Source organism: Anas platyrhynchos, chromosome 2 (genome assembly GCF_047663525.1).
Source record: "Anas platyrhynchos isolate ZD024472 breed Pekin duck chromosome 2, IASCAAS_PekinDuck_T2T, whole genome shotgun sequence".
Taxonomy (NCBI): domain Eukaryota; kingdom Metazoa; phylum Chordata; class Aves; order Anseriformes; family Anatidae; genus Anas; species Anas platyrhynchos.
This window is the reverse complement of record NC_092588.1, coordinates 91,547,208-91,575,165: the sequence shown is the minus strand read 5'-3', so window position 1 is coordinate 91,575,165 and position 27,958 is coordinate 91,547,208. Positions and strand designations below refer to the sequence as shown.

The 27,958-nt window shown below is 43.0% G+C and overlaps 2 protein-coding genes across 16 annotated transcripts in view; one reads left to right on the top strand and one right to left on the bottom strand.

The window, feature by feature from the left end:
• ELOVL2 (ELOVL fatty acid elongase 2) overlaps positions 1-3,200 on the top strand; it is a 49,369-nt gene extending 46,169 nt beyond the window's left edge. The window contains exon 8 of the mRNA XM_038175034.2: positions 177-3,200. Within this exon, the coding sequence (XP_038030962.2) occupies positions 177-302 (126 nt within the window). The 3' untranslated portion in view covers positions 303-3,200. The remainder of the gene's footprint in view (positions 1-176) is intronic.
• Positions 3,201-11,114: 7,914 nt separating this feature from the next.
• Positions 11,115-27,958, bottom strand: part of SYCP2L (synaptonemal complex protein 2 like) — a 27,705-nt gene continuing 10,861 nt past the window's right edge. For 6 of the 15 annotated variants that reach the window (XM_027451579.3, XM_027451576.3, XM_027451580.3 and 3 more), the window contains 20 exons: positions 27,131-27,191; positions 26,307-26,425; positions 25,763-25,850; positions 25,558-25,642; positions 24,878-24,923; positions 23,810-23,874; positions 22,507-22,555; positions 21,621-21,676; positions 20,460-20,620; positions 20,243-20,292; positions 19,686-19,779; positions 17,971-18,062; positions 17,755-17,818; positions 15,889-16,020; positions 15,137-15,258; positions 13,741-13,835; positions 12,632-12,731; positions 12,493-12,551; positions 11,969-12,049; positions 11,115-11,557 (listed from right to left, as the gene is read on the bottom strand). In XM_027451579.3, coding sequence (XP_027307380.1) covers positions 11,542-11,557; positions 11,969-12,049; positions 12,493-12,551; positions 12,632-12,731; positions 13,741-13,835; positions 15,137-15,258; positions 15,889-16,020; positions 17,755-17,818; positions 17,971-18,062; positions 19,686-19,779; positions 20,243-20,292; positions 20,460-20,620; positions 21,621-21,676; positions 22,507-22,555; positions 23,810-23,874; positions 24,878-24,923; positions 25,558-25,642; positions 25,763-25,850; positions 26,307-26,425; positions 27,131-27,191 — 1,635 coding nt within the window. In that variant the 3' untranslated portion in view covers positions 11,115-11,541. Of the gene's footprint in view, positions 11,558-11,968; positions 12,050-12,400; positions 12,552-12,631; positions 12,732-13,740; positions 13,836-15,136; positions 15,259-15,888; positions 16,021-17,754; positions 17,819-17,970; positions 18,063-19,685; positions 19,780-20,242; positions 20,293-20,459; positions 20,621-21,620; positions 21,677-22,506; positions 22,556-23,809; positions 23,875-24,877; positions 24,924-25,557; positions 25,643-25,762; positions 25,851-26,306; positions 26,426-27,130; positions 27,192-27,958 lie in introns of all 15 variants that reach the window. The other 9 variants (XR_003495415.3, XR_011806792.1, XM_021270508.4 and 6 more) reach the window with 9 other exon arrangements.

Below are 27,958 nucleotides of genomic sequence, written 5' to 3'. Positions count from 1 at the left end.
GTAATACTAGGGAGGCAATATCATCCACAAATAATACAAATCCCTGAACAAAGTCTAAAGCAAATATGTACCTGCATCAACAAACACCAGACATCACCATTTTACAGTTAACCGTAAATAGCATTTGGGGAACACTAATTAAATCCAAGTAGTTACTTTTCATTTTGCTTTTGTAGACATACCGGAAAGCACCTTCAAGAACAGCTGTAAAGGAGACCCCTGTCACAACAGAAGTAAAGAATGGTTTCCATAAGGACTACTTCACTGCTGCCAATGGATTCCTGAATAAGAAAGCACAATAAGTATAGTATTTCCCATGATTTTTTCTTCTAAAAAGAATAAGACTGAAGTACAGGCTTTAGCTGAAAACCTATTTGGTTACATTTATCAGTTCTTTGTACCAGACACTTCTTAATGTACTGCTATTTAAGTTTTAACAAAACAAGTAGATTTATTTGTCCTGTCAAAGATCACCACCAGAACAACAAGGCCAACATCCTTCTCACACAAAACAGAAAATCTTTCTGATTAGTAATGCTGACACAAAAACGCCTTATAAAATGGTTGATGGATAAATCCTTCAAAGCCTTCAAAAGGTTAGGACTCTCTTCAGACTTAACACCCTGAGCGCTTTCTATGCATGTGAGATGTCTCGAGGCAAGTCTTCATAGTGCATCCAGCACATTCAGCTAAACTGTGGTTAAGGTCAGAAGAAGAGAGATGAGAACAATACTGTTTCCATTACCATACCCCTCTCCGCCACTTCCCGGCCATTCTCCCCAAGCATGTTTCCTCCCATAGACACCAGTGAGGTCTCTGTTCCTGCAGGAGCTCTGAGGAAGGATGTAGCAGAAGGCAAAGACCAGGTGCACAATCCCAGGGTTTGTAGACAAACAGGTACCATGCTTGCTTGCTTTATGTATGGGCAAACTGGCTCAAATAACACAAAGGTTGGCAGGAGTTTGCTGCGTCAGGGGGCTGGGACAGGTAGCACCTGGAGGCTGTCTGATATGGAATTTAGAATACATGACATTGCACAGTGATGTGGAGTTTTGAGCTCCAGTCAGAGCAAAGCAAGTTTCTTTGGATGTCCTAAATTAAAAGAGATGTAACTAAATGGATTTTGGAAGAAACAGGAGCTCAGCGACTTAATGAACATAAATCCTTTGAGTGTAAATGTGCAAAAAGTTAACCCTATACAAACACTGTTAGTCTAAAGGAAACTGGCATACCAAATATTAATAGACAGGAAGATGATGAAAGTCTTAAAAGTGAACATCACAACAAGCCAAGTACATCATACAGGGATTTCTGCACTAGGTGGGCCTTATTCAGACTGCTGTCTGACAGGAGAGACTGGGACTAGGGCACAGTCTTCTATAGGGAAAGCAGAAAGATATTTCCTGCCTGTAGTTGTAATGGTGCGTCTCACACAAAAGTCAGTCATTATCTCTGCAGCTTCAGTTAGCTTTTGCTTCCCACTTACAAGTAGAAATTAAGAATCCCCATGGTTAGCTTTGGGAATCTGCTACATTCCCTTTTCTCACTTAGACCATTTCAAAGTCTCTGCTAAAAGCAAACACAGCCTTTTTCCTCTCCCTTTTTCATCATGAAGTAGTTTTGGACTCTTCCAGTCTTGCATTCTCTCAATGAAACCACCTTTGGAGTCACCCCAACCCAGCAAGCCTGAGAGACCAACGCAGCTCTGTAAAGGGACCATGTCCTTTCCCTCCCCTTGCCCTGCAGGGTCCCACAGAGGAAGAAGAACCGCATGCACACAGCCAGCAGAGGTCAAGCAGCAGCAGGGGACCTCTGAGGAGAGAAAGCTGCCCCAGATCCAGCTCCTCTAATCCTTCTCCACCTCCCAAGTTAGTTTTTTCCTTCTCAAGCTGATCTTTCATCAGCGGCTCTTGGAGACAGCAGGCACAAAGGCAGGGAGATTTGTCCTGGGACAAGAGGCAGGGTAGCCAGCCTTGCTGGGAACACCCTGAGAGGCTGCAAAGAGAGTGAGTAGAGGGAGAGAGGAAAAGGTACAGGATGGTTACAGGGGTAAGAAGAGAAGTTTCTGGACTGCAAAAGCAAGAGGAGGAAGTGGCACAGAGAAAAGTGGTGCAGGTCAGAGTGCAATTTGAATTTGTGCTTGAAAGTCCCATTGGATGACCCATCTCAAGCCAGTTGTAGTTCCTACTCCATAACAGCATGAACAAAACCCTTCATCACCAGCAGAAAACTGAAGCCCTTACTATGCTGCAGCATGGGCAGTACGCTTGAGCTACCTGGCCATTAAACTACATCATTGTGAACTGGATAACCAAAATTACTGCAATACCCAAACGCTTTTACACCACCACAGACATACATCTAGCTGCTGCATAGTCACATTTGCTCTCTCTTCATTCAGCTGACCACAGCGAAGGTCAGCGTTTCACTTTATCTAACATTTGATAAGGAGGGAAGGCAGCAACCAAAAAAATAGACACAAAGCCCAGACTCGGTGTATACACTAGTTCTCACTAGCCCTTCCAGAGATATTGCAGATCTTTCTGGTCAATACAGTAAAACTCACAAGCTGTAAGAAATTACTGGGTTTGACCGAGGGTGTTGTACATAGCACCAAGTCAAGGGAGAGCTTCAGAGCTCTGCAGATGTCAGCTTGATCCAAGAAACACCTCCAGAAGGGATAAATGTAGAGGGAATCAGAAGAAGCAACAAGATAGTATGCAAGGCAACCAGCTGAACCATTTGGCTGAGGCAGACAACAAAATGGTTGTGTGTCCAAGCATGGATTTTAGGCTGAGTGGAGTCCCTAACTTTTTGATGGCAAAGCATGTGTTTGACTACCAGCGCAGACCATGTCAGCACGCTAAGTGTTAAAGTTTACTATGGCAACCAAACCCACAGATATTGATTGTGTTTTGTTGAAACCTCAATAAAAATAAATAAATGCCTTACTTGAAGCTCAAAGGGCTGGGAAAAAAAAAGAAAAAAAAAAGAAAAAAAAAAAGAAAAAAACAAGATGGTCTCACCTTTCAGATCCAGACCAGGTAGGCAGGCTAGAATCAAATCAGGTATGGTTTAAATTCTTCAGATCTGTCTTAACATCTTCAAAATGCTGCAACTCTGAAGAAAAAGAAGCATTGACTTTTTAAACTGATTTTCCTGTAATACATAACACTGTAAATAAACAGATTTTACTATTGGGTTGTCTCTCCTCCCCTTTGTTTATGGCGTGAATTACCGGGAACTGGTAACTAGAGATCACTTTCTTTCTGAAAATTTTCAGAAAGCTTTTAGGCCATTCCACTCAGAACAAGAGAAATCTCCCAAAACCACACACCACCTGCACTCACAGTGGTGTTAAGATTCTCTTGGTTTTCATACAACTGTTGGCTGTGCTCTGCCCACAGTTGACTGGGCAGGTGGTATTTCTGCATCCCACATTCATACCTACTTGTACAATAATTGGGTTGATAGGACAAAGTTTCCTACAGTGTGCAGACATGGGATTTCTACACTTCCTACCTGAGGTACCTTTCTTTGGTAGACTAAACATCCCTGTCACTTGCAGACAGTCCTACTTCTTAACAGTGGCTCTACAGGCAACGTAGGCTCCCAGCTTTATTCCTCTGTGTCCTGGTTCAGATGCATGAAGTAGATGATGCAAATACCTCACACTGAGTTTGCCTTTCCCAGCAGAGAGAAAACACTTACAGCCCCAAATTAAATCCAAACAGACTCTCAAAAATTAAACTGTGTAGCTTTGCTGCCTCCGTGTTCCCAGGCCTCTCTCTCTCACCTTGCACATTTCAGCTGGAGAGATCCTTTCGATTCATCCTTTATAAGAGCATCAAAAGAGCAATCTTGGACAGACAGAAGTTTCTAAACTGCACAGGAGGAAGGGTATTGCATCCCACTTGCTAGTCCAAGCAAGCTTGACTCTCAGTTCGTTTTGTTCACACTTAATTTCATGTACTCTGTGGTACCCCACAGACAACAGTGAAAAACATCTCTAGATTTTGCTGCGTATGATGGTGTGAAGGCATACTTGGAACATCATCATTGAGACGTGCTGTGATTTTAAAAATATCACCTCTTCACCCAAATATACCAGCGTGGTGGGTGGGGAAGGGCCTGGTTTAACCATTCTGTGCCAAGATGGGGAACGCTGTCAGTCAGTGTAGGCTGCCTTACCAAATGCATCACTATTCTTGTGCATGCTGTTTCTGCTGTATAAAGGCTTCAAGACATCCTCTTCGGAGTTCTACCAAAGAAAAAATGAGTAAATTAAACAGTCTACACTGCCTAGAAAGAAGCATGTGGATTTCCAGTGACTCTTCTGCAGACTTAGCAACTACAAGAGGCTTTTAACTAACACTCAGTTCCTGGAAAATTATTTCAAATGAACAAGAAGTGGGAGCCTGGCCCAGATCAGCCTCTGAATTCCAGTTAGGGCAATAAAAGGAAACAGATTATCCTCATTTTATGTGAAAATGCTAGAATTTTATCCTCATAAAACTATTACTTCTTTTTCCCCCTTCAGGTTTGAGAAAGTATTTATGTATTTCTGAAAGATGCATTTTATTTCTCCTTGGAGCAGATCCAATAAAACCATAGGAGCAGGATGAAAGGAAGTCTAAGGTCTCAGCTGGTGCCGATGGTGGCAAAGAGGATCCAGCCTAAAAGCTGCTCCTACCAACATACAGGCTGAGGAGATCTTCAGGCAGTTACATGTTCATGCAGTGCTTCAAGCTATATTCACAGAAAGCAGGCTTTTTGCATTTGATCTCTTTGCAGCCCTTACATAGATCTTTTTCTCCGCCCATGCACAGACTTTCTTGTGCTATGTTTATGTGCAATTTCCAAACCACACTTTACCAGCTGAAGATGAAGCTTGCTGGGCATGCTCACCCAGTAGCATGTTTGGACCACTACAAGGGAATGGCAGAGGAGGAGCACTTCGTACAGCCCAACAGGCAAGCAATACACCTTCCCATATTCACTAACAAGAATTTCTTTTATGAAATTCAAGAATTGGCCAAGCCGCTTTCCATCATTTATCAGCAGTCCTGGCTATCAAGGGAGGTCCCAGTCAACAGGCAGCTAGCAACCATGATGCCCATCTACAAGAAGGGCCAGAGGGTGAACCAGGAAACTATAGGCCTGTTAGTTTGACTTCAGTAACAGGGAAGCTCATGGAGCAGATTATCCCCCCATGCTCTGGTGAGGCCACACCAAGAGTACTATGTTCAGGTTTGGGCCCCTTGCTACAAGAAGGACACGGAGGTGCTCGAGAGAGGCCAGAGAAGGGCAACAAAGCTGGTGAGGGGACTGGAGAACAAGTCTTACGATGAGCAGCTGAGATTGTTCAGGCTGGAAAAGAGGAGGCTAGTGGCTTACCACTCTCTACATGTACCTTAAAGGAGGCTGTAGTCAGGTGGGGATTGGTCTATTCTCTCATGTGCCTGGTGACAGCCGAGGGGAAATGGGCTAAAGTTGTGCCATGGGAGGTTTAGGTTGGATATTAGGAAGAACTTCTTTACTGAGAGGGTTGTTAGACATTGGAATGGGCTGCCCAGGGAAGTGGTTGAGTCACCATCCCTGGAGGTCTTTAAGAGATGTTTAGATGTAGAGCTTAGTGATATGGTTTAGTGGAGGACTTGTTAGTATTAGGTCAGAGGTTGGACTAGGTGGTCTTGGAGGTCTCTTCCAACCTAGATGATTCTGTGATTCTGTAACAGAAACAAATGAACAAAAGCACCATGTTTAACCATGGTCATCTTCTAGCAATACCCCAAATGCAATCACCTTTTCTAATGTCCTTCCAGTACATTGCCTTTCCTCTGGGTAGATAGCGCAAGAACTTCATGCTGCTGGCAGCTCCTCTCCTATAACCAGGAAAGGCCTAAAGACTTGGATACATGAGTCACTTGGTTAGGCATCACCATTAGCCATGCAGACATCAAGGGCTGGCATGGAAGACCAGATATTGTACACCAAGGTTCACTGCAGCACTTACGAGTTGCTTGTGATCTCCATAGCAGGTTGTTGCTAGTATTTTCCTAAAGGTCATTGATGCTCAAGTGAAGGCTGAAGCAGCCAGATATGCACTAGGATATAACTTAAAAGCATTTTTCAAGTTTATTTATTATGAGATAAAAATATTAAAAAACAAATATTTCTGCCACTGAAGTTAGCCACACGTTATGATTGCTACTTCAGGCCAGGCAGGCAGCTAGCAGTTTTGTAGGGACTACAATATCAGAAAACAAGGCAAAAGGGTGGCTGCCCCACAGTGGCGTAGACTCCACTGCAAGGAGTTATGCTGATTACAAAGCAGGACTGTCCTCCAAAAAGCCACCACACTTTTGGGGACTTATGTTCATCTAGCTACCCTCCTTTTGGCCAAAATACACTTTCATACTGAGATTCAATGCCCATGGAAATGCCACAAAATTGTCTTTTCTGATGTAATTTTAAACAGACCTATCGAGCCAATTAGCACATTTTTCTAACCCAGATGGTACTGTAGCTGGGAGCCTCCTAGATCTCCATACACAGCTCTCCAGTGCCCACATAAGTTTATCTTTTAAAGAAAGCTAATGTTTGAATAATTTGTTTGTTCAAAGCTCGTACTTGCTCACTAGGTCATCCTTTGATTCTCAGCGTTGTTCCTTCATTGCCTCTCAGTTTTCCTCCATTAGGTCCCAGCTGAACTCAGTTCCAAAAAATATCATTTATTTCAGATGAAAAGAACAGACAAGTGATAGACAAACACTTGGCCTGATGTTTCAGGCTCGCTGCAGGGTACATGCAGAAGGAAAGGGAAGCAAAGTAGAGGAGAGAAAGCTATCAAGTTTGATTTGCTGCTTTGGGACAGTAGTAGCCTCCCAGGAAGCAAAGAGGAAGGAATGAGCTTTAAGAAGGTCGTTCCAGGAACTGGAATTACAGGACAAAAATCAGGCTGCTGATGTATGCCAAGGCTCAGCTTTGTTGGGCTTTTCTCACCATCTGGCTCTAAGTAGCGCTTTCTTCTCAGCAATTGCTCATTACAAACAAAAACCACCCTATAATATATGACCAAGAAAGGCTCTATTGCTTCATTCAGTTTCAGTATACACTAACTCTCAGCTGTTCCTGGAAGCACATCCATTTTCCAGCACACCACTCCCATAGAAACAGTCATGCCACTTCCAGGAGCAGGACGTGTCCCAGCACACAGCTAGCCCCAGCAGCTTTGCTGAGGGCAGGGCAGACTGACCCCAGGCCAGGACAAGCAAAAATACACAGGTCCCTGGTCATTCGGCCTTCTTCCAGCCCCAGAGGGCACCCCCTTTGCTGGTGTCTTGTGGCTTTCATGCAGGCTTGCCACTGGGTGACAGGAGACCTTGGACAGATCACTGCATTGATACAGAACGTGCAGGTAAACAAGTTCTTGGCAGAGCACCGTACCCCAAAAGAGATATGGTATAGAGATACCACGGCCTATAACAGGGTTTATTATTAAACTGGTTAATTGAAGTGGTTAAGAGATAACTGCTTCATGCTTCTTTATCCTCTACATGCACTTCCTATTTCCCACTTCTTTTTCTGGGTACTGATGCCTTTATGCGTCTTCACAGCACCCACATCATGTTTGTTGGTGATGCTCAGACAACAGGATGAAAACTGAGCTCTACCTACTTACATAAAAACAAAAAAGAAAAAATTAAAAGAAGCAACTGGCTAAGGAATACTTAAAAGAAAGTCAGTTAGATGATGAAAAGCATCAGATGATGAAAAGCATCAGGGAGTAAGGAGACCTGCTCAGGAAAAAAGACAAGGTGAGCAAAATGACCTCCAAAAGGAAATGTTAGGATAACTCACACAAGGCCATTTTGCCAACATAGTATCTGCAGAAACTGAGTGGACTTAAGACTTCAGGGGATTTCACCTCAAACAATCCACCAACTAACAAATGGGCTGATCCAGTCTGCGCTAGAGCAGGAGGAAGCTCCTGAACACCTGCAGTACATCGATGACATTATTGCATGGGGTGACACAGCAGAGGAAGTTTTCGAAAAAGGGAAGAAAATAGTCCAAATCCTTCTGAAAGCCGGTTTTGCCATAAAACAAAATAAAGTCAAAGGACCTGCACGAGAGATCCAGTTTTTAGGAATAAAATGGCAAGATGGACGTCATCAAATCCCAATGGATGTGATCAACAAAATAACAGCTATGTCTCCACCAACTAACAAAAAAGAAACACAGACTTTCCTAGGTGTTGTGGGGTTTTGGAGAATGCACATCCCAAATTACAGTCTGATTGTAAACCCGCTCTACCAAGTAAGCCGTAAGAAGAATGAGTTTGAATGGGGTCCTGAGCAATGACAAGGCTTTGAACAAATCAAGCAGGAAATAGTCCATGCAGTAGCCCTTGGGCCAGTTTGAACAGGACCAGATGTAAAAAATGTGCTCTACACTGCAGCTGGGGAGAACGGCCCCACCTGGAGCCTCTGGCAGAAAGAACCTGGGGAAACTGGAGGTCGGCCTCTGGGGTTTTGGAGTCGGGGATACAGAGGATCTGAGGCCCGCTATACTCCAACTGAAAAGGAGATATTGGCAGCATATGAAGGAGTTCGATCTGCTTCGGAGGTGGTTGGTACTGAAGCGCAGCTCCTCCTAGCACCCCGATTGCCGGTACTAGGCTGGATGTTCAAGGGAAGGGTCCCCTCTACGCATCATGCAACTGATGCTACATGGAGCAAGTGGGTTGCACTGATTACTCAGCGGGCTCAAATAGGAAACCCCAGTCGCCCAGGAATATTGGAAGTGATCATGGACTGGCCAGAAGGCAAATACTTTGGGATATCATCAGAGGAGGAGGTGGGTCGTGCTGAAGAAGCCCCACGTTGGGCGCCAAAAAGACTGTCGTGGTTTAACCCGGCCGGCAGCTAAACACCACACAGCCATTCGCTCACCCTCCCCCCTCCCTCTCTGGGACAGGGGAGAGAAGTGGAAAGTGAAGCCTGTGAGTTGAGATAAAGACAGTTTAATAAGACAGGAAAATAATAATAACAAAAACAATAATAATAATAATACAATGGTGATAATACGAAAGTAATAATAGTATGTACAAACAAGTGATGCACAATGCAATTGCTCACCACTCGCTGACCGATGCCCAGCCTAACCCCGAGCAGTCCGGCCCCCTCCCCCCGGCTAGCCACCCCATATATTGTTCAGCATGACGTCAGATGGTATGGAATACCCCTTTGGCTAGTTTGGGTCACCTGTCCTGGGTCTGTCCCCTCCCAGCTCTTACTGCACCCCCAGCCTGCCCGTTGGCAGGACAGAGCAAAAGGCTGAGATGTCCTTGGCTTAGTATAAGCACTGCTCTGCAACAATTAAAGCATCGGGGTGTTATCAGCACTCTTCTCATCCTAAGCCAAAACACAGCATTCCATCAGCTATTAGGAAGAAAATTAATTCTGTTCTAACTGAAACCAGGACACCTGCCAAACAGCATGGGAAATTGTATGAGATGGGCTGTCCAAGGATAGAAAAACTAAGTCCTGCTCCAGAGGTTGTCTCTACATGCATCTGTTGCTCACTACAGACAAAGACCATTAGGAAAAGACATGCATGTCCTTCCACCTTGGACAGTCTACAGGTTGCTGAGCTTCTCAACTGGTAAAGCATTTTATATACAGGAATACAAAAAAGCGCAGTGCAAACAGATATCTGAGCTGTGCAGCAGCTCTTCCCCTTCCCCTAACAGTAAAAGGGTTTTTTAGTGTTGAGACTTCTCCAATAAATCTGTTAAAAACAAGTGTGAATGCATACAACAATGGTAACTTCTAATAAGGGAGAGATCCTGATTTTCCAAGCCCTCTGAAGTGTTCAACACATCTTCCAAGCTTCTTACTAAGAGATTAGACAAGGATTCAATAATGAGACACTATGCTTCAGTTTTGTTCCTCTAAATGCCCTAGTAAAAATACTTACACATGAAAAACATCTCTATGTACTCCTTCAAGTCATGGTAGAATGCTCTTTTTGCATCTCCTACCACACACAGTGGGGAAACATAGCAAAATAGGACTCACAGCAGAAAGAGCTATCATGTTTCACACTGTTCCTGTTCCAAAACTTCCTTTGGGCAATAACCCTGTGGTAGACGCAGGCAAGCAAGCCTAAACCAGTCCAGCCAAGGCAACATCTGTCCTAAAGATGACACGTGCCCCAAGGATGCAGGTTACAAGTGGAGATTCAGTGAACTTGCAGAATTCAGATCCTGACTCACACCAATCCCAGCCAGGAATACTTAAGCTAAAGGCACGAGCACAATCTCCAGCAAGTATCTCCAGCAAGCGATGCCGTGACAGCAGCTACAGATGCTCAGTGTTCTCCACTCAGGCACTACCCTGCACAATCTTCGGAAGACAACAGGTTCAGCTCCCCAGAAGGTATTTAGCAGTGAAACAAACCCTGACAAAGCTGGGCTTCTGCTGTGAAGGTATGCTGTGTGCAGGGACGATTCCTTCAACTCTGACCCACCCAGTAATCTGAAGTCTGTTCTACAAGATAAGTAGGGAGACAGAGCTTGGAAACATGCCGTGTTCCCACACATTCATTATGATGCACAAGCACATGTGAAGTTTGCCACAGCATTAAATGCAGCATGTGAAAAGCAACCGTAATTTAGCAAATTCAGTTGAAATAGAGGATGATGTTAAATAGCACAGCTTAGCTCCTGCTTGTTGTCAAGACTTTAGATGCTACTTATCTATCCTAACATTGTACTCTGTACTTTGCACTCTCCTAGAAGCCAATAGTTCCTGGTTTTAAAAAAATTCTTCAGCTTCACGTTTTCTTCTCTGCAATGCTCCAGGTTTCTTACCCTCCACAGTCCCCAGTGTGCCATCAGGCATCTGGCCAACATCTAGTGATCCCTCTGGGTTTTCATCTCTGCAAACAAGAATCAAGTGGCTCTGGTTTCAAGCCAGTAGTTCCCACAGTGCTGCATGCAGGTGAGAAAGGCTACCCTTCAAACACTCCACAAAGGTTATACAGGACTCTAGAAAGTGTCTTTCAACAGGCATGCATAGCGCGTCGATTCAGGAATGAGAAGTTGGTTCTGTTATGCAAAGAATGTTTTACTTAGAATCAAAGTACTTTTACATTTGATAAGGGTATTAACAGAATACTCAGAGATAGCCAATACATATCAGGTTGTTGGATAAACCATATTATTTAGTTCTATTTCTTTGGTATATAGTGGACCTGTCTTGCATTTTTCAGAAAATCTTGATGTTACTGACACAGGAGTCAAAACCGGAACCTTCAAGCAGTCTACATTAATACTGAGATTTTGTGTGTGTGTGAAAACAATGTTGTTTGCCATTCTTCCCCCCCCCCCCAATTTTTCTTTCCACTTAAAGTAGATTAACATATCCTTCACATGACCATCTTTTCTGTGTGGCATAAGATGCTCAAACATGAAGAGCTCTTGTGAATCCAGAGGTTGCTAGTCAGAAGGAACATTGTTTTCTGCCGCATTCTTCATTGGGCATTCATACTGTAAAGAAAAAAATAGGCAATGAAGTTTGAATAAGCTTTTACATTGCATTAGACAATAAAATGCAGAGAGGTGAAGAGAATGTTTAACTTCAGCTTTTAACTCCCAAATACCTAGCCTGGAACAAGGCACTGCAGGATGAGCATCTCCCATGATGTGACTGCTCCTTTCTCAGCCCTGCTGCTCTGTGAGGGACCCTTCACCAGGAGCAGTTGTGGTAAGGAAATGCCTGCACCATGAGCAGCTTAGGGCTTGTAACAGGAACTTATCCTTAAAGAGCTACACAGGCCACTGATTACACTAAAGCCAGCCCACAGATAATGGAATCCTTCAGATAAGAACCCAGGAGAAGTATTACTACATGATGGTTCCTGTCACAATCACACGCCTAGAGTGGTTTGGGCACAGCACCTACTGTGGTGTTCTGGATCCTGGATCGTACTGGCAAAGCTCCAGGTTTCCTCACCCAGGGCTGAGTCAGCAGACTGAATTCTGGAAGAAAAAGTAAGCTTGTATAGTTGATCTGTGGTGAAACTTAGTGATATTTACCAATAAGAGTGAACCTTGGGATTCCCCCTTTTGCAACTTCTTGCTGAGCACTTGTACCAACAGCATTTTATTTTCTTTTTTAAATACAGGAAAGGATCACCTCCTCTGACCCCTATTACACACAGACATGACCTGAGGGTTCATCCCTTTCCAGACCCTGTTACAGGTCTCTTGAGGTGTGCCCACCCTACACAGCTTCCCATGCAGAGAGTCCCCTACTGAGCCCTAGTCCCAGTTCACGGACCTCACAAGACTGCAAAGGCTCCATCAGCAAACAGAGCAGAGATGCCATACCAGCTTCAGGCTATTCCTTTTAAGTAGCTACTTCTTTAACTTGAAGCCATCACAGGACTTGTGAGCAGGCACAACTGACAGCAGATGCGTACCTTTGATTCCGCTGGTTGAAGAGAGAATTCATTTTGAGTAACTGGGTGTTCCAGAAGTCCTAAGAAGAGCCCCAAAGAAACCCCAAATTACTTTGGAAGGGGCACCCCTGCAGGCTGGCACAAGATGAGTCATACACACCATAGCATCCTTCTCCATGTTTGACAAGATTTGGGTTTCCTTCTCAAGGCTGGCAAGCTCCTCAACAACAGTCTTCTGGAAGGTGTCCAGCTTATTCAGTCTGATGACAAATCAGAGACGAGTTTTCAGGGATCAGCAGCACAAGGTGACTGACATCCCCACTCTCTGCTTTGAACATCAGACCTGCCTTTAGGCAGAGGCATGTGTCGTTGCTGGGCTTGACAGGGAAGTCTTGTTCTCAGGGCACGCAAATAGCTTTACCACGCCAAATCAAAGGTGTAGGTTGGCCAAACAACCTTCCTCAGGTAGCAGCACAGAGGCTGTTTGCTCTGAGGCTCAGTACAGAACATACAATAAGTTTCCCCACGCAATTATTAAATAAAGACTACGATTATATAAAGACTATTATTAAATAAAGACTATTTTGTACCCTACTTCATCTAAATCCTGCAAACAACATGCACAGAGGCCAGATAGATTTGCATATGTCAAGTTATGCCTGTATTTTGCCAATAACAAATCCATAATGATTGCACCTGATTTTGAATACATCTCCAATCTGAGAAATCTGACAAGCCAGAAAGCAAAAGGACCTGTTGAAAGCCCCATCAGGTGAATACACATGAAACAAATGTCAGCCAGTGGACTTAGTGAACAGAGACAATCTACTGAAATGGGTCTATAACAAAGCTGGAATAAATAACCCCTTACTTTTATTCTCACCCAGTTCAGTAACAAAGTTAGCCTGGCTTGTTTGTTCACTCTCTTAAAAACACAGCAACAAAAGCTACTAAGTGTAACAAGAGGATTTTTAACAGATTTGCAAACAATGATGACAGCAAACAGCACTCTCTGGCTGTCTACATCAGCCACTCCTAACTCAAGCTTTCTTTGTATTGACTAATCCATCCTCTCTGCCCTAAGAAGCAGGACAAACCACCAGAAGTATACATCTGAAACTCCACTTACAGAACAGTTAGAGGCACACAACCTTTTCTGCCTTAAAAGCTGTGAAGATCAGGCTCTGCTACAAAGAGGCATTTTAATTTCATACCAATCAGAATTCATATGGGGCCAAAGCTGTTTTCAGCCAGCAGCAGACAGCTCACCTGCGCTCGTGTATCTGGTTCAGCAGGACAGACATGGTCTCCTCAGAAGTCCTCAGCGTGTTCTGGGCACGCATCTCCATCCTTTTGTACCTGGACTAACCACAGGATGCACCATCAGGGATGGGCAACAGCCCAACCCCAAACCTAAAAATCCAGTTTGCAAAGCACTTTCCTGGAGCACACGCTGCCCCATGGGGCGTGCTCAGCTGAAACCATCCTAAGTCAGATTTAAACTAGAGGGAGATAGCAAACAGCACTTTAAACTAAAGGGAGATAGTAACACAGGCAAAATGGTGTGAGCATGAACTGGATTTGTTCAGCCACACTACTCACACCAACAGATCTGTGTAACCCATGTGATTTCAGGTCAGGATCCTGCTATCCAGCCAGCAAAAAAGTGAAGTTCACTAAACTCTGACACACTTGGCAGCTGCACAAAGCCAGGTCTTTGTTAGCACCACTTCAGATCAGCATGAATGCAAACCACGTGTATTTTCATCATAACCGACTTTTAAGCGCAGCCACATTCAGCCTCAAGTAGCTAGTGCCAGAAATTAGGTGTTAGAACTTAATGCCAACTCAAAAAAAAAAATCACTGTTACAGAGCGTCAACCCAGTATAAGGATGCTCTGACACATCTGGTTTGTTTAAAGCTTTTAAAATACACAAGATTCATGATGGGCCAGATATGCCAGATATTGTCCTCTCATATTAAGCTTGGTTTAATGCTGACACATTACAGCTCAATCAACAGTAACAATTAGTTACACACACTGCATGTAAGGTACGTCTAGACTGTGGAGCAAACCAACAAGAATCACCAATACAACTGACTGTGAAACCACCACCACCAAACCACTGCACTGGAGAGAACCAGCATGTCCTTATGGATCCATATGTTGTACTCAGTCGGTGCATCCTGCACTGCTTTCTGTTTTCCATTATGAAAAACCTCTGTAGGTTATTCTGAGCTAATGAACTCTGTGATCCAAAATTAAGTTTCCCTATGCCTGATATTTGCCCCATGAGAACAAATACCAATGGCTACAATTTAGGTGTGCTGCCACTCTGCTGGGTTGGTCTTCAAAAAAATCCATTCTTTCTGATGAAATTTTAAACACCTAAACAAGTCTTACATTCCAACACAAAAATTAGAAAAAAGGAAGAACCTAATTAAAACCTCCCTTACGAGTCACTTCTTGCCCTTCCTCTAGGGCTTCTGAGAGCACAGGGGCTGTGCAAAACACTTAGAATAGCTCCAGGCTAACAGCCACTGCAGCCAAAACTCTTGGGCATGAAATATAGATTGAATATTTGCACCAACTGTTGAAAGGCAGTTCTGTTTACTATGAGAAAATTTCACCCATGGTGTACATGTTAAGAGAGCACACATTACCCAGAACAGTTTCTTTCGTTGGCTGATGAAGCTTTCAAATGCAGTAATCATCCCTGAGGCAACAGAATCTTCATGATTTATCTCAGAATAAAATACATCATCCTCATCTTCCATTTCCTGACCTACAAGAAAGTGTATGCTTGGTAAGTACTTTGCTGGGGGTCTTAGTGGAAAACACACACACACGCTACCACAGGGAGATATAAAAATTAATATTCATTAGAGCGGAGACTTGAGGATTGCTCCTCTGGAGCACACAAACAGGAAGGAAAACAGCTTAAAACACAGTCGGAAAGTGGGAAAGACTTGTTAGCAAGCAGTGTTGAATAAGAGGTGTGATACTAACCTACTGCAGAGAGCAGCACATTTACAAATAACTATGCAAGATGATGATGCCAATAGAGGTCAGTTATCCAATAATTGAAGTTAGTTTGTCCATTATCTCTGTGCTTTCTATGCTTTTAAGTAGCTCTGGTCAAACAATAGTCTAAAATACTAGAAAGCACTACCACTACCAGGCAGCTTCATGAGTGCATGGTGGTTAGAAACACCAAGTTTCAGTATTCACTCTAAATGTGTGGCATCCAATGAGTGCATCACAAGATGTGCCTTCTGCTACATTTTGCCTTTTGGAGAGGATACTCTCCCTCCATATACCTCTCTGCAAGCTTCCACATGACTGATTTCTACCACCAAAAAAGAACAGCTGGAAACACTTAAACACTTCACCTTAGAAAACAAACTTGCTTTACCTATTTGGATCTCTTCTTTCTTCTCATCTGAATCAAAAAGTTTCTTCGGTGTACTAGGAGCATCAGAGAACAAGTGTTTTGTTTCCTGACTGTAAAGCTTGGGCTTCTTTCCAACAGTGCCACTTAATACATCTAAAGAGAGAAGAGGTTTCAGTACAGACCTGTTCTTTTGCAGAAGACATGTAGCAGTATCTACCAGGTACATAAGCAAAAACCACCACTAGAATTACCAATGCTGAACAAGCAATTTTGTTTTAGGGTCTGGCATCAGACTTACACATGACAGAACACAAGACTTCACCAGCAAGTCTTTTCCCCTTGCAAAAGCAGTCAGCCAGACCATCTAGTGCCATGCAGGCAACTGGAAAACTAACACATGTCCATCTCAAAGATGATTTAATTTCCCACTTGTCCCACTACTCTAGCCAGAAAAAAAAAAACAACAAAAAAAAAAAAACTTATCTTCTACCCCTTCTCTCTTCCAGCCCAAGCCCACAATCTGTTTATACTCATTTGTTCTTAACCTAGTTTTAGCTGTTGCTTTAAAAAAAAAAAACATTAGTATGGAGGGAGATAAACTAATCACACCCATTATAACTGAATTCCAGATCTTCAAAGCCTTACCACATGATTGCTTGTAGCCCAGGAACAACCTTGTTAACACAGAGCTGGATGTGGCAGCATGTATTTTAAGTAAAACATACAACAGAATATCCCTCCTTAGTCTGACTGTCCATTTCTCTGAGCTCAATTAGATGTCCATGGTTAAACGATCACCTCTCTGGATTCTCCACTGGGCAGAAAATAGGAATGTGGTAGAGCCCAGGACAAGGGGTCATTGAGGCCATGAGGAGCATGCTGCTGCAGCAGCAGTTAAAGTTACTACATGGAGTAAGTGTTCATGTGCAATCACAGATCACACCTGACATTTCTGAACTTATCCCTACTTCTTGCCTTTGCATAGCATCCACTTTTCTCCAACTATAAGACTGCAGTAAATGGTGGTTAAAAAATCATCAGCACTTATTTTCCCCCAAATTAAGCAGAGGTATTGATGGGGTGAGGGTATATTCTGCAAGTGCTGGACAAGTTGTGCACATATTGGGGAAGTCAGCCTATGAGAAAGAATGCCTTTTTCCAAAATGGAGGTTTCAGTGACTCAGTTTGTTGTCCCAATGTTGACTGTGAAGTCTACAGCCTCTCAGAGCTACATCAGCCTCATAAGAAATAGGATGACAAATCTGTTTTTTGCTTTCATGAAGTTCAGTAGTTCCAAACACAAAGACACTCTGCTGCAGTTTTGAGCAAGGCTGTGCAAGTTCAGTCTCAATAAAAGAATTTGTAAATACCAACATTACCTAAAACCCTTACAGCTGTCATAAGCATCAGTACAAATCACCATTTACCAAGAGCTTCATACCTAAGAATACAGACATAGACCACTATTGTCAAGAAGTCTATAACCTCCTGGGATATTTTTTTTTAATCATTATTCTTCAAATTGAGGTTGCACTGCATCTCCAAGTCATTAAAAATAAATTTGGGATTTATTCTTCCACTTATTTCACATAGTTACTCTCAGGCAACTAGTTTGTAAATCCCCATGCTCTTACCAGCAGTGTTAGTAGGGTCTCCTGTGAGCAAAGGCAGGATTTAAGAGTTAGCAATCAGTTCAGGAATTTACACAAAACATCCCACCATAGTCCATATCACAATATGAACAACAGAAATGGAAGGTGTTTCTTATGCACAAAGTATCCCTCAGATACATAAAACCTCAGTGCCTTCACATCTTTGAAAGAAAAGAACTGTCAGCACCCCTTCTACTTTTTAACCAGTTCTTCTATGTTACTGAGACTAACGTACCTGAGTCCTTCCGCTTAAAGTTTTCTTCTTCTTTTGTATTATTGTCAGATGCATTTTGAAACTTCTAAGAAGAAGAAGATAATCAGAAGGTGCCCAGTGCTGCAGGCAAGCAGTCGGGCTTGCAAAGCAAAGAAGCAAAATGAACCGATACACCGCCCACAGGCCAGAAGTAGGCCAAGAGCAGATCAGGAAGAGCTCAAGCACTGCATACAGCACCTGTGTTGCCTTCTCCTCCACATCAGAGAGGCCCTCAGCAGATGTATCCAGGGACAGTGGTGCCACTTCAAGCTCCTCTGAGAGCACGTGACCTATGAAAGAGTGCAGCCAAGCAACAGAGGCAGGAGAGGTTGAGCCCTGTGTTGTCTAGACACCTGAATTTAACAACAAATATAGAAAAAAAATACAGCCACCCTTCTCCTCTGCCTATCCACACATGAACAGGGAGCAACATCTCAAACTTGGTCCAAAGTTCGCCTTGTTTCTGGCTGCCATCACATTCCCTTCCTTCGCCTCGTGTTGCTGCTGGATTGTTCAGGTTTACAGAGCAACACCTAATGCTGTTGCCCAGTCCAGCAAGAGCATTGGTGTTATGGTTTAACCAGGCTGGCAGCTCAGCACCACATGGCAGTTCGCTTACCCTTCCCCCTCTAGGGTGGGGGAAGAGAATTAAAAAAATGAAAGCCTGTGGGTTGAGATAAAGACAGCTTAATAGGACAGGAAAAAAATGAAAATAATAATGGTAAAGTAACTACTACTACTGTGCCCAAACAAGTGATGCACAACGCAATTGCTCACCACCTGCCCCATTATCCCCTCTGTCCCTGAGCAGGACCTGATAGTCCACCAACCCTGGCTAGCCACCCCTATATATTGTTCAGCATAACACCATAGGGTATGGAACACCCCTTTGGCCAGTTTGGGTCAGCTGTCCTGGCTCTGTCCCCTGCCAGCTCCCTCTGCACCCCCAGCATGCCCACTGGCAGGATAGGGCAAGAAGCTGAAAAGTCCTTGGCTTCATGTAAGCACTACTCTGCAGCAACTAAAACTGTTACCGATGTTACTCTCATCATAAATCCTAAACACAGCACCATACCAGCTACTAGTGGAAAAATTAACTCTATCCTAGCCAAAACCAGGACAGTTGGCAGGAGGAAGAAACTGAGGCAGGGAAAGTGGACTAGTGTAATGTCTGTAGTATGATATCCAGGAAGTCCAAAGCAAAAATTAAAACAAATTTAAAAAAAAAAAAAAAAAACAAGACAAAACCCCACAGAATCAAAACCCGCACATTGCAGCACGAAGATAGGCTGCTTAACTTTTCAGTAGAAAAAGTTTCGGGCATCACTAGTTTTCCATAACCACTTTATGGAGCAGTCTGAATTCAACCCAGTGGCTGATGTACCATCAGGTGCAGAGACACACTGCACTGGGTAACACCACCTAAAGGGTTTTTGTGGCTCCAGACTGTCCACAGAAATGAATATTAGTGTAAACACTGTACATGTCTTTACTCCCAATGAAGCCTCAGACCTACCATAGAAGAAGTGACCATCAGCACTGCAGAACAGAGTGGAGAGATCTTCCAACCAAGTTCATGCAGAGCTGACATATAAGCCATGGTCTGTATCTGCACTCAGTAGTTGCTTTACGACATAAATGAAGAAAATACCAGTTCATAGGCACACTATATATTAGTATCTACAGATTATTTCAGACCTTAGAAAATAATGCTTGAGCAGAACATTTTTTGTTTGCTTCTGGGAAACAAAACCTGGATATTTAAGTAGAGGTAACAGATTAGCCTGGACAGGGTAAAGTAGCACAAATGCAGTGCATTCTTCCTCCAGAAACCCCACAATTTAGGTGCCAGATAACACAGCCCTTGTGCCCTACTTTCATAGTACGTTGAACAACATTAGAAAAAGAAATACCAGCAAGATCCACTGTAGGTAAGTCATCTCCTTTGGAGGTGGACATGCTTGTTTTCTTTGGCATTTCCTTTTGATCTCTTCGGCTTTCTTTTAGCTGGGAGCAGAAAGACAAGTCTTAACATATATTTCCTTTAAACAATACAAGTAATTTAAATTTATTTTGGTGTGGTTTGATTTTTTGTCATGGAGTTTTGTTTCTACACTAGGAGTGGAAACTTTTAAGTTAGATATAACACATAATGACACTTCTCTCCAACTCTGAAGGAGATCTGTATCTTGAAGTCAGCTGCATGCCGAAGTTTTGCATTTAGCCAGTAGAGCCTAATTTGCTTAGGGATCATGCACAGCTGTTTTTATGAAGTTTCCCATGTTTTCCTACAACCTCCTTGTTTCCCCAGTCTCTGGTGACCAACACAATACCAGCAACATTTAGGCAGCAAATTGGTCCATTAGAACACTTGAGAAGATGGCACCAGCTTATTTGATTCCCAGTGTTTGTGTGTTTTGCATACATACTGTTTTTAACTATGAGACACGTGAGCATGGCAGCTTCTCACCTCCTGTGTCCGGTAGTCACTGCCACTACTTGGGGAAGACACTGGAAGCACTGCAAGGAGAAAGGTTTACCTGGGTACCAACAACACAACAGGGAGCCAGAACTTGTTCCCAGAAGGGCACCCAAAGGGAGAGGATTCCTCCTTCACAAGCCATCGCTAGCCCCTTCCTCACCTGCAGTTTTATGCATTCACTGTGCATGACACAGACTAAGCTTACCTTTTACTTTTCTCCTCACCCTACGCCTTTTTCGGGTATAGTCAAGAGATTTTGGCAATGGCTGTTTCTGAGAGTCAAGGATCCAGCTCTTCTCACTCTGGCTGTTACTTGTTTTTTCATGGTTGCTTCCAGAAAAAAGATGCTTCCTGTAACTAAAGACACTACCAGGAGTCAGTCCTGCTCAGCCAGCTCCCTCTGCCCACCCAGGAAGCTCCATAGCCATTCCCCTTCCTCTCCACCAGCAAATTGTTCCATTTATTGCTCCCCACAGTACAATACCCAATGCATTTTAAGCTGCATAAAAACACTGAGAAGCAAACACTTGCCCTTTTCCAGTACCATGTTTAGAGCATTGTCATGCTTCATCACCCCTTCCCCTCCTATGTCTAGAGAAGAGCACAGCTCTTGGCAGAGGAAAACCCCCAAATTAGAAAGCATGGATGACCAACTGGCCTTCTCTCAAGCTTGCTCACATCCCCATTTCATCATCCTGCCAAGTAACCCACACAGACACAAGTCAGACAATTAGGTGCTGTGACAGTGTAACACAGGAGTGCAGAAGGGCACAACCAAACAGTGCTACCGAACAGGCCAGCAGGATGGCCAGATTATTCATGCTCAGCACTATTAGTTAATCAAATTAAATTACAACAATCATAAGTTAAATATATTTAGACTTTGGCATTATTATTGACAAAGAAGTTTCCCTTCTTTGGCTGGCTTCTGAAGCTAACAATTTTGGAATACCAGAACTTTAGCACCTCTCAACAAAATTAGGCTATGTGCTTCAAGGCATCTAACCCCTGGCTGCTTACTGTAACTAGAATTGGCCAATAAAAAGCAGAGTGTTTAAATGTTTTTCAGGAGGTAAACCAGTTGTTTAGGTGCATGACTAGGGAAGGGGACTGCTTAAGAGCTCAATTCATAATATTGTTAAATTAGGCAGAAGTCATTCTTCTCTCTAGTAACTCTGATATTCTCAGATCCTGTTTAAATGTTAGTACCAGTGACATCCATAGAAGCTGTGACAGCCAGGCAGGGAACTATTTCATTGGGACCATCACACAGCCTTCCTGATCCTAACTTAAACTGCTTTAACTGAGGTAGCAAACTTTTCCACTGAGCAAGAAATGTATGGATTGTGCATGTATGATCCTGTACCTCAAATTTCGTGAAGAAGTTTTCTGGCCAAGAAGTTTTCCTTTGGCTTCAGCAACCTAGAAAGAGGGGGGGGGGGGGGGGGGGGGATAAAAATTAAAAGTCACGTGTCTTGAAGTTCAGTTACCATGTGAAATAATCTGAAATAAAACTGTATCTACCCAGGAAGATTTCGGATGGTGTTGTTGGGACACTGGGCAGCATACCACAAAGCAGTGTTTCATGCTGACACCCAGTGGCAGTAGTGAGAAGCAGACGGTGTCCAGTTTTATCAGACATTTGGGGTGTCTCGTTCAGCACCCCTGAATTAACAGCAAGCTGCGACAGCACATGTGAAGAGGCTGAGAGCCAAAGGGCTTGTGTACAGGAGAGCCACCTCGATGGAAACTATTAGGAGCAAGTTTTTTTTGGCTTCCTGGGAAGACCTGCTCTGGTCAGATGCAAAGCAGGCAGAGTGACTCATTTTTGCTGGATTTTCTAACAGCCTGCAGATGTAAACCAAGCAGAATGTCCAACCAAAGCTTCACAAGGACTGAGTTTAAGCTGGGATTCCCAATGTGCAAAGCATGGCTCAATAAAACAAGAACAGAGGCCAGCCTTCGATCGCAAAAATATCCCCCAGCCTCATTCAAGCACCAGCTCAAATTCCTATCACAAACAGTTGTAACATCACAGTTTCCACCCCAGAACTCATGAAGGTACTGAAGCATTCTCCCCACCTAAATACATATATTATGTATGACACCACAAAGAAGTGCAAGAACCTCAGATTCCCAGTTGCCTCTAACAGCACGTCCACCCTTGCTGCATGCCTGAACCCAAAGTCACTGCTCCCTGGTAGCTGCTGAGCAAAGCTCAGCCCCTAACAACTTCTTCCCTATAGCATTACCTTTTCATGGCTTGCAGAGTCTGAGCTTTCAAAGCCATAGGAGTCCTTCCTGGAAGACAAAGCAACATATGCATGGCAGCGATACACAACCATCAACAGTCACCCAACTGCACTGAGGGAGGGGGAAATAACATTTAATTTTGGGCTCAATTAATGGCAAACAATTAAGTAGTTCATATGCCTAAAAATACTATTTCCTCAGCTTTTAAAAGTAGCTTGTTCCTTTCCTACCTAGTCTCTATTATTGTTTTAATTAATTCTCACACTATTTCTTTCTATTATAAGTTTTTAATTTTAAAAGAAACATTTATAAAAATAAGTCTGTACATGTTTATGTAATCAATATCTTGTTCCCAGAAGTCACCAATACTAGCACATAGTAGGACAGTCATGAATGACATGAAAGAATTTCAGAAATATTTAAGAGGAAAAAAGCGTAATTTCTCTTTTGAAAGTTCTAACTTAACATTTGTTTCCTAATCACTTCTCTGCATGCATCTAAATTTTGTTCTCATACCCTTAATTATCTGAAGTGCATTTTTCTTTCTCTAAATGGCAGCTATTTAAGAAATCCTACAATTAGTTCTCAACATACAGTACGCCTTTCTTTTCTCATGAGCGTAAGAATAGGGAACTGCGCCCTTCTTGGTAAAGCTTTCTAGCAGAAAGCAATGCTCATTTCCAGATGAGGCACTACAGGGAGCAGAATGACCAAATCAAGACTTCTCTATCCCTACCTTCTATTATGTTACTACTGCATCAGATTTTTCATTCTTACCTACAATCAATCAAAAAATTCATTTACGCATGTCTTCAGGCTAAGAATCCCTAGGCTAAACAAGGATACAAGAAAACACTGGAGCGAAACACTTGGGCGTCCAAACCCACCTAAAAAAAAAAGCCCATCCTAAAACTCCAGAGCACGTGATACCAAAGACCTAGGGCAATATCAGGAAGGTTTGGGTACTTGTGAACAAGGTTGTCACTCATAACACAACCAACCAGAGGGTAAGAGGATTATGGCTAGGTAAAGAAAAATGGAAACGCCAATTTGGCATCGTGTCACAGAGGGAAGGGCACTTTTGGCAGACTGGAGTTAGCTTCAGGAACTGTGTTCACTTCAGGAACACACAGGTTTCCAGTGGAACAAGTAAGGTCCTTTTGTCATCTCCTGCTTGTTTTGGTGCCTCCTCTGTTCAGAAAGCCCACCCTATCAGTGCGCCCTCTGCCCCACCCCATTACTGCTAGAAGGGGTCTAAAATCACCTGGGACACCAAACCCCACATGCACTTGTGTGCCATACCTGTCTTCAATCATCTGTTTGGCCAAGCCTTTTTTTCCATTTCTCCTTTCCCTGGTATTGTCCTTCTAAAAAGGAAAAAAGTTGCAGAATCTCAAACCACAATATGCAGCCACCTACTAATCCTACAGCCTGCTAGAAGCAGGGATAAGGAATGTCAGGAAACATCAACATTTGCACCACTGCAAGCCTATCGTAACAGTCCAGTTATAAGCCATTTCCTGTAGTTAGTTCACACGAGAAAGTGTGGGAGTCCTGGAGCTGAGGCCAGGGAGACAGTGAGTTGAGGATAAAGAAATAGTTTAAAAGCTCTGAATTCTTATGCAGAGGGTAAGCATTACAAAAACCTTTGAGTAGTGAAGTACAAATGTGTATATTTTATGGAAACATAAACCCCAGGACAAATCTAAAATCTGATTTCTCACATAAGCTCAGTACCAACTTCAAAGCAAAATTAGTCTTTTGGGAATTTCATTTCTTTCCTGTATGGCACGGATTTGTTTTATTATTATTTAATACCTTAACAGAAGTTCTCAAGTGCTCAAGTTGCCTAAAGACATGCAGCCACAGATAGCTCTTATTTACCTGTTTTTCTCTAGCTTGCAAGCTCCCATGCCAAGAATATGGAGACAGATCTGTCCTGGGATCATCATTAGAGCTCACATACAAAGCATCTTTGTAAACTTCCAGACACATCTTCCCTTCAAGAAGCAAATCTTTGCTCTTGTAGACCATGTGTAAGGCTTGCAACACATGAATTTCTCCCATGGAGGACCAGGCTAGCTGCCTATACACCCTGCTCCCGGGCCTGCACACAGCATACCACTGCCATGGAGTATATACTAGGTAAGCTCAGCTGAGCCCAAATTGCTTGCTTGGACCACACTATAGTAAGGTTGACAGGCATTGCCTTCTCAGCTCACTCCTGGTGCCAAAAGGCACATTACATCTAGTGACATTGCATGGGCTCAGGAATGGCTCAGCCAACCCTAGGTGGCTTTAGCTGTGCCACTAGAGCATTTCCTCCCTTACCCCACATCTTCACTGAGGTGTTTCCCAAGGCAAACGTACCTTTGGCGTTGACTCCTCCATGGGTGGTTCTTCTAGGGCCTTCTCACTGGGGAGAAAAGGACATGTGAGGAAACATGGTGCTGGGGGACCACCCATTTAGAGCCCAGATCATCAGTTTATGAAGTACCAAGAAAAAGAACTGGCATCGGTAAGTCTACCAGCCTCAAAGCAGTGCTTTAAAAGCAAAGAAAGCTAACCAGTAGCTCTACAGAGTCTGCCTACTTAACTGTAAGAAATGCTGTCCTTCATGGCTCTGAAAAAGTGTATCACTCATGCCAAGGTGGCCTCAAATTCACATGATCTTTCACAAAGATCATGGTCTTTATTATGAATTGCCATGTATTTGATGAGCTGAATATACAGCAGAAGAACTGTTTGTAATACAGATGTATGCGTACTGCATTTAGATTAGATTAATGATGAAACTAAGATGTATCCAAGCCAGGACCTAAATGCTACCCTTTAACCAGTAACTATTCTGAAGTGTTGTAACTATTGGCTAGCCACCTTGATAGCCAAGGTGGCTAAGATTTGATTTTTTCCATTTAGTAACTGACATAGATCTCAAAAATCTCATGCATTAAAGCCCCAGAGGAAGGAAAACACACCAAAGAAGAGTCCTAGAAAGATATGAAAGAAAAAATAAACACCTTGCAATTTCTGGTCTGCAAGGAGCTTACCTAGTCTTAGCTTTTGTCCTTGGAGATAGAGTTTTGGATTTTTTTGCTGAAGGAGGCAAGGAAACTACAGCTTCACCCTCAGGAGCTAAAAGTAAACAATTTACCTGCTTTTGCTGGGAGGCCCACAAAAGCAGAGTCTTACCAGGTCACCCGGGTGATATTTCACTGGGTCAGACTTAAGGAACTGAAGGGAGCCATGCCTGACCTGAGCCTTGGTGAGCATTGTCCATGTCAGTCTGCTGGCCTACTGAAACCATGGTGATACCAGAGTTAACTATTTTCTGTTTAGAGACCTGAAACCATGAAAAGAGCAATCACAGAATAAGAAAAACAGGTGGTCCCTTGTTTGTTCATGTGTGTGGCTTGGTGGTTGGCAACTTTTTTTTAGGAAAAGATTTTCAGTGCTAGCCTGTGGCAGCAGCTGGGTGACATGATCCTTGTTAACCACAAAAATATTTTTGGTTATAGTTCAGTAATACTATGAGCAACTCACTAAGAGCATCCATCTCCTTACAAGGCAGAAAAACTTTTTTTCCCCCTTTTTAAAACAGTTTTTACCAACACTGCAGCTCTGCAGGTAAGTGTTTAGGCTGACTTCCCACTGATATGAAAAAGAGGAAGTTTGAAAACACATCAGGTACCAGCAGGTTTTCTTTGAAAGAACATTTTAACCACACCTATGAAAAAGCAGAATTGAAGAGATGATAAAGGGGGCACAAGGACTGTTTTATCATACACCAAACACTTACTGCTACACTGCCTGCTAACGGCTGGTTGTGTTGAGAAAATAAGTCTTCTGACAGGGAGCCCACATTTTCAGAGACTGAAACATCTTCCTTCTTCTGTGGATCACTAGATTGAGGTGTCACTGAAGAACAACAATCAGGATGAGATTATCTTCCTAGTACTTTAAACACAGATGTATGTGCATACATACACCCCTCTCACTTTTACACACATGCAAAAAGGCATAACAGTACCAAATTATTAGGCACAAACCTCTCAAGATCATGTTTACTAAAACAAAACCAAACACCTCCAAATCACCCCCTGTGGAACCAAAATGCTAAAGATCCTCTCGAGCCTACCCCACAGAGCACATGAAGATAAATAAGTTTATCATCCTATTGCTACCTCGACTCTTAGCTCTGCAAGACATGGCACAACACTTTTTGTCTGACCGAAGCACCAGACCAAATCTCCCACCATCCATTTCCCTGTGCTGAACCTCCACCAAGTGCTGCAAACTTGACTGCAGATAAACCATGTGCTACCCGTTGCATTCCTAGATTGCTCCAAGTAGCACTGCCCACCATACACCTCTGTGTCCTCACAATGTACATTGATCAAAGACCTTCACCCCTCTGATATGCCTCCCAAATCTGGAGGACTTCCATTAGAGTTCATTTTGGGTTGTAACCAGAGAGGAAGGACTAAAGAAGTTACTGTGAAGGCTGTTTTTTTTTTTTCCCCTCCAATGTGCCTAATTGGAAGCTATGGACTGTCAGAGAAGGTACTCGTTTTAAAATTGAGCAACTTAAATCCCGTAAACTAAAAATGAAAAAAAAGTCACCTGCTTCAGTCTGACCAGCTTTATTCCCACTATGGATAGTGTCCTCTTCAGCCACATTTGTCTGTTAGGGTGAATGAATTTTTTGTCAAGTGACCTTAAAGAAGCAGACTCCTTTATCTAAGGAAGCTAGCTACGTAATAAGACAATAACCACCAAGAAGTCATTGGATGCTAGCTGAATTAACCATTTAGAAGCTTCTCTCCTACAAGGAGGAATGACAGCCACTATATGACTATTTACTCTCATGTAGCTTTTTTCCTGCTAATTTTGTGGTCTGTGGCTGAATCACAAGGATTAAAAATACTTATTGCATATATGTATATTTAAGTTAACAAGAAAAATCACTCCCATGTTCTCCCATTACAAAAAACTTGAGGACTCTTGCTTTTTGGAAGTACTCTGCTTTTACTCTAAGAAGTAGTATGTACACAGACAGTTTAAGACTTCTCTTGTAGTACTCCTTTTCTTTTCTCCAGGTTCTAATACCACAATTAACTTAACCTGTGCAATGTAATAGTTTGAGTTAATGCAAGAAAGCGTTTACATTTCAAGCTAGGCAATTAAATACAATAAGCTTTATTCTATACTTCAAGAATTCCACAAAAAGTCATCACATCACATTGACTGAATTAATTAACAAGACAGTTTAACACTTCCAGCTTCTAAACCACAAATGAGTCCTTTGAAACCTTTTTCCCCCCCTGAAGTGTCTAACACCTCTTGTGGGGGTTTTACCATGCTAGGCAGCTAAACACCACAACCGCTCTCTCACTCCCCCTCCTTAGATGAGGGGGAGAAGAAGTAAAGAACAACTCACAGGTTGAGATA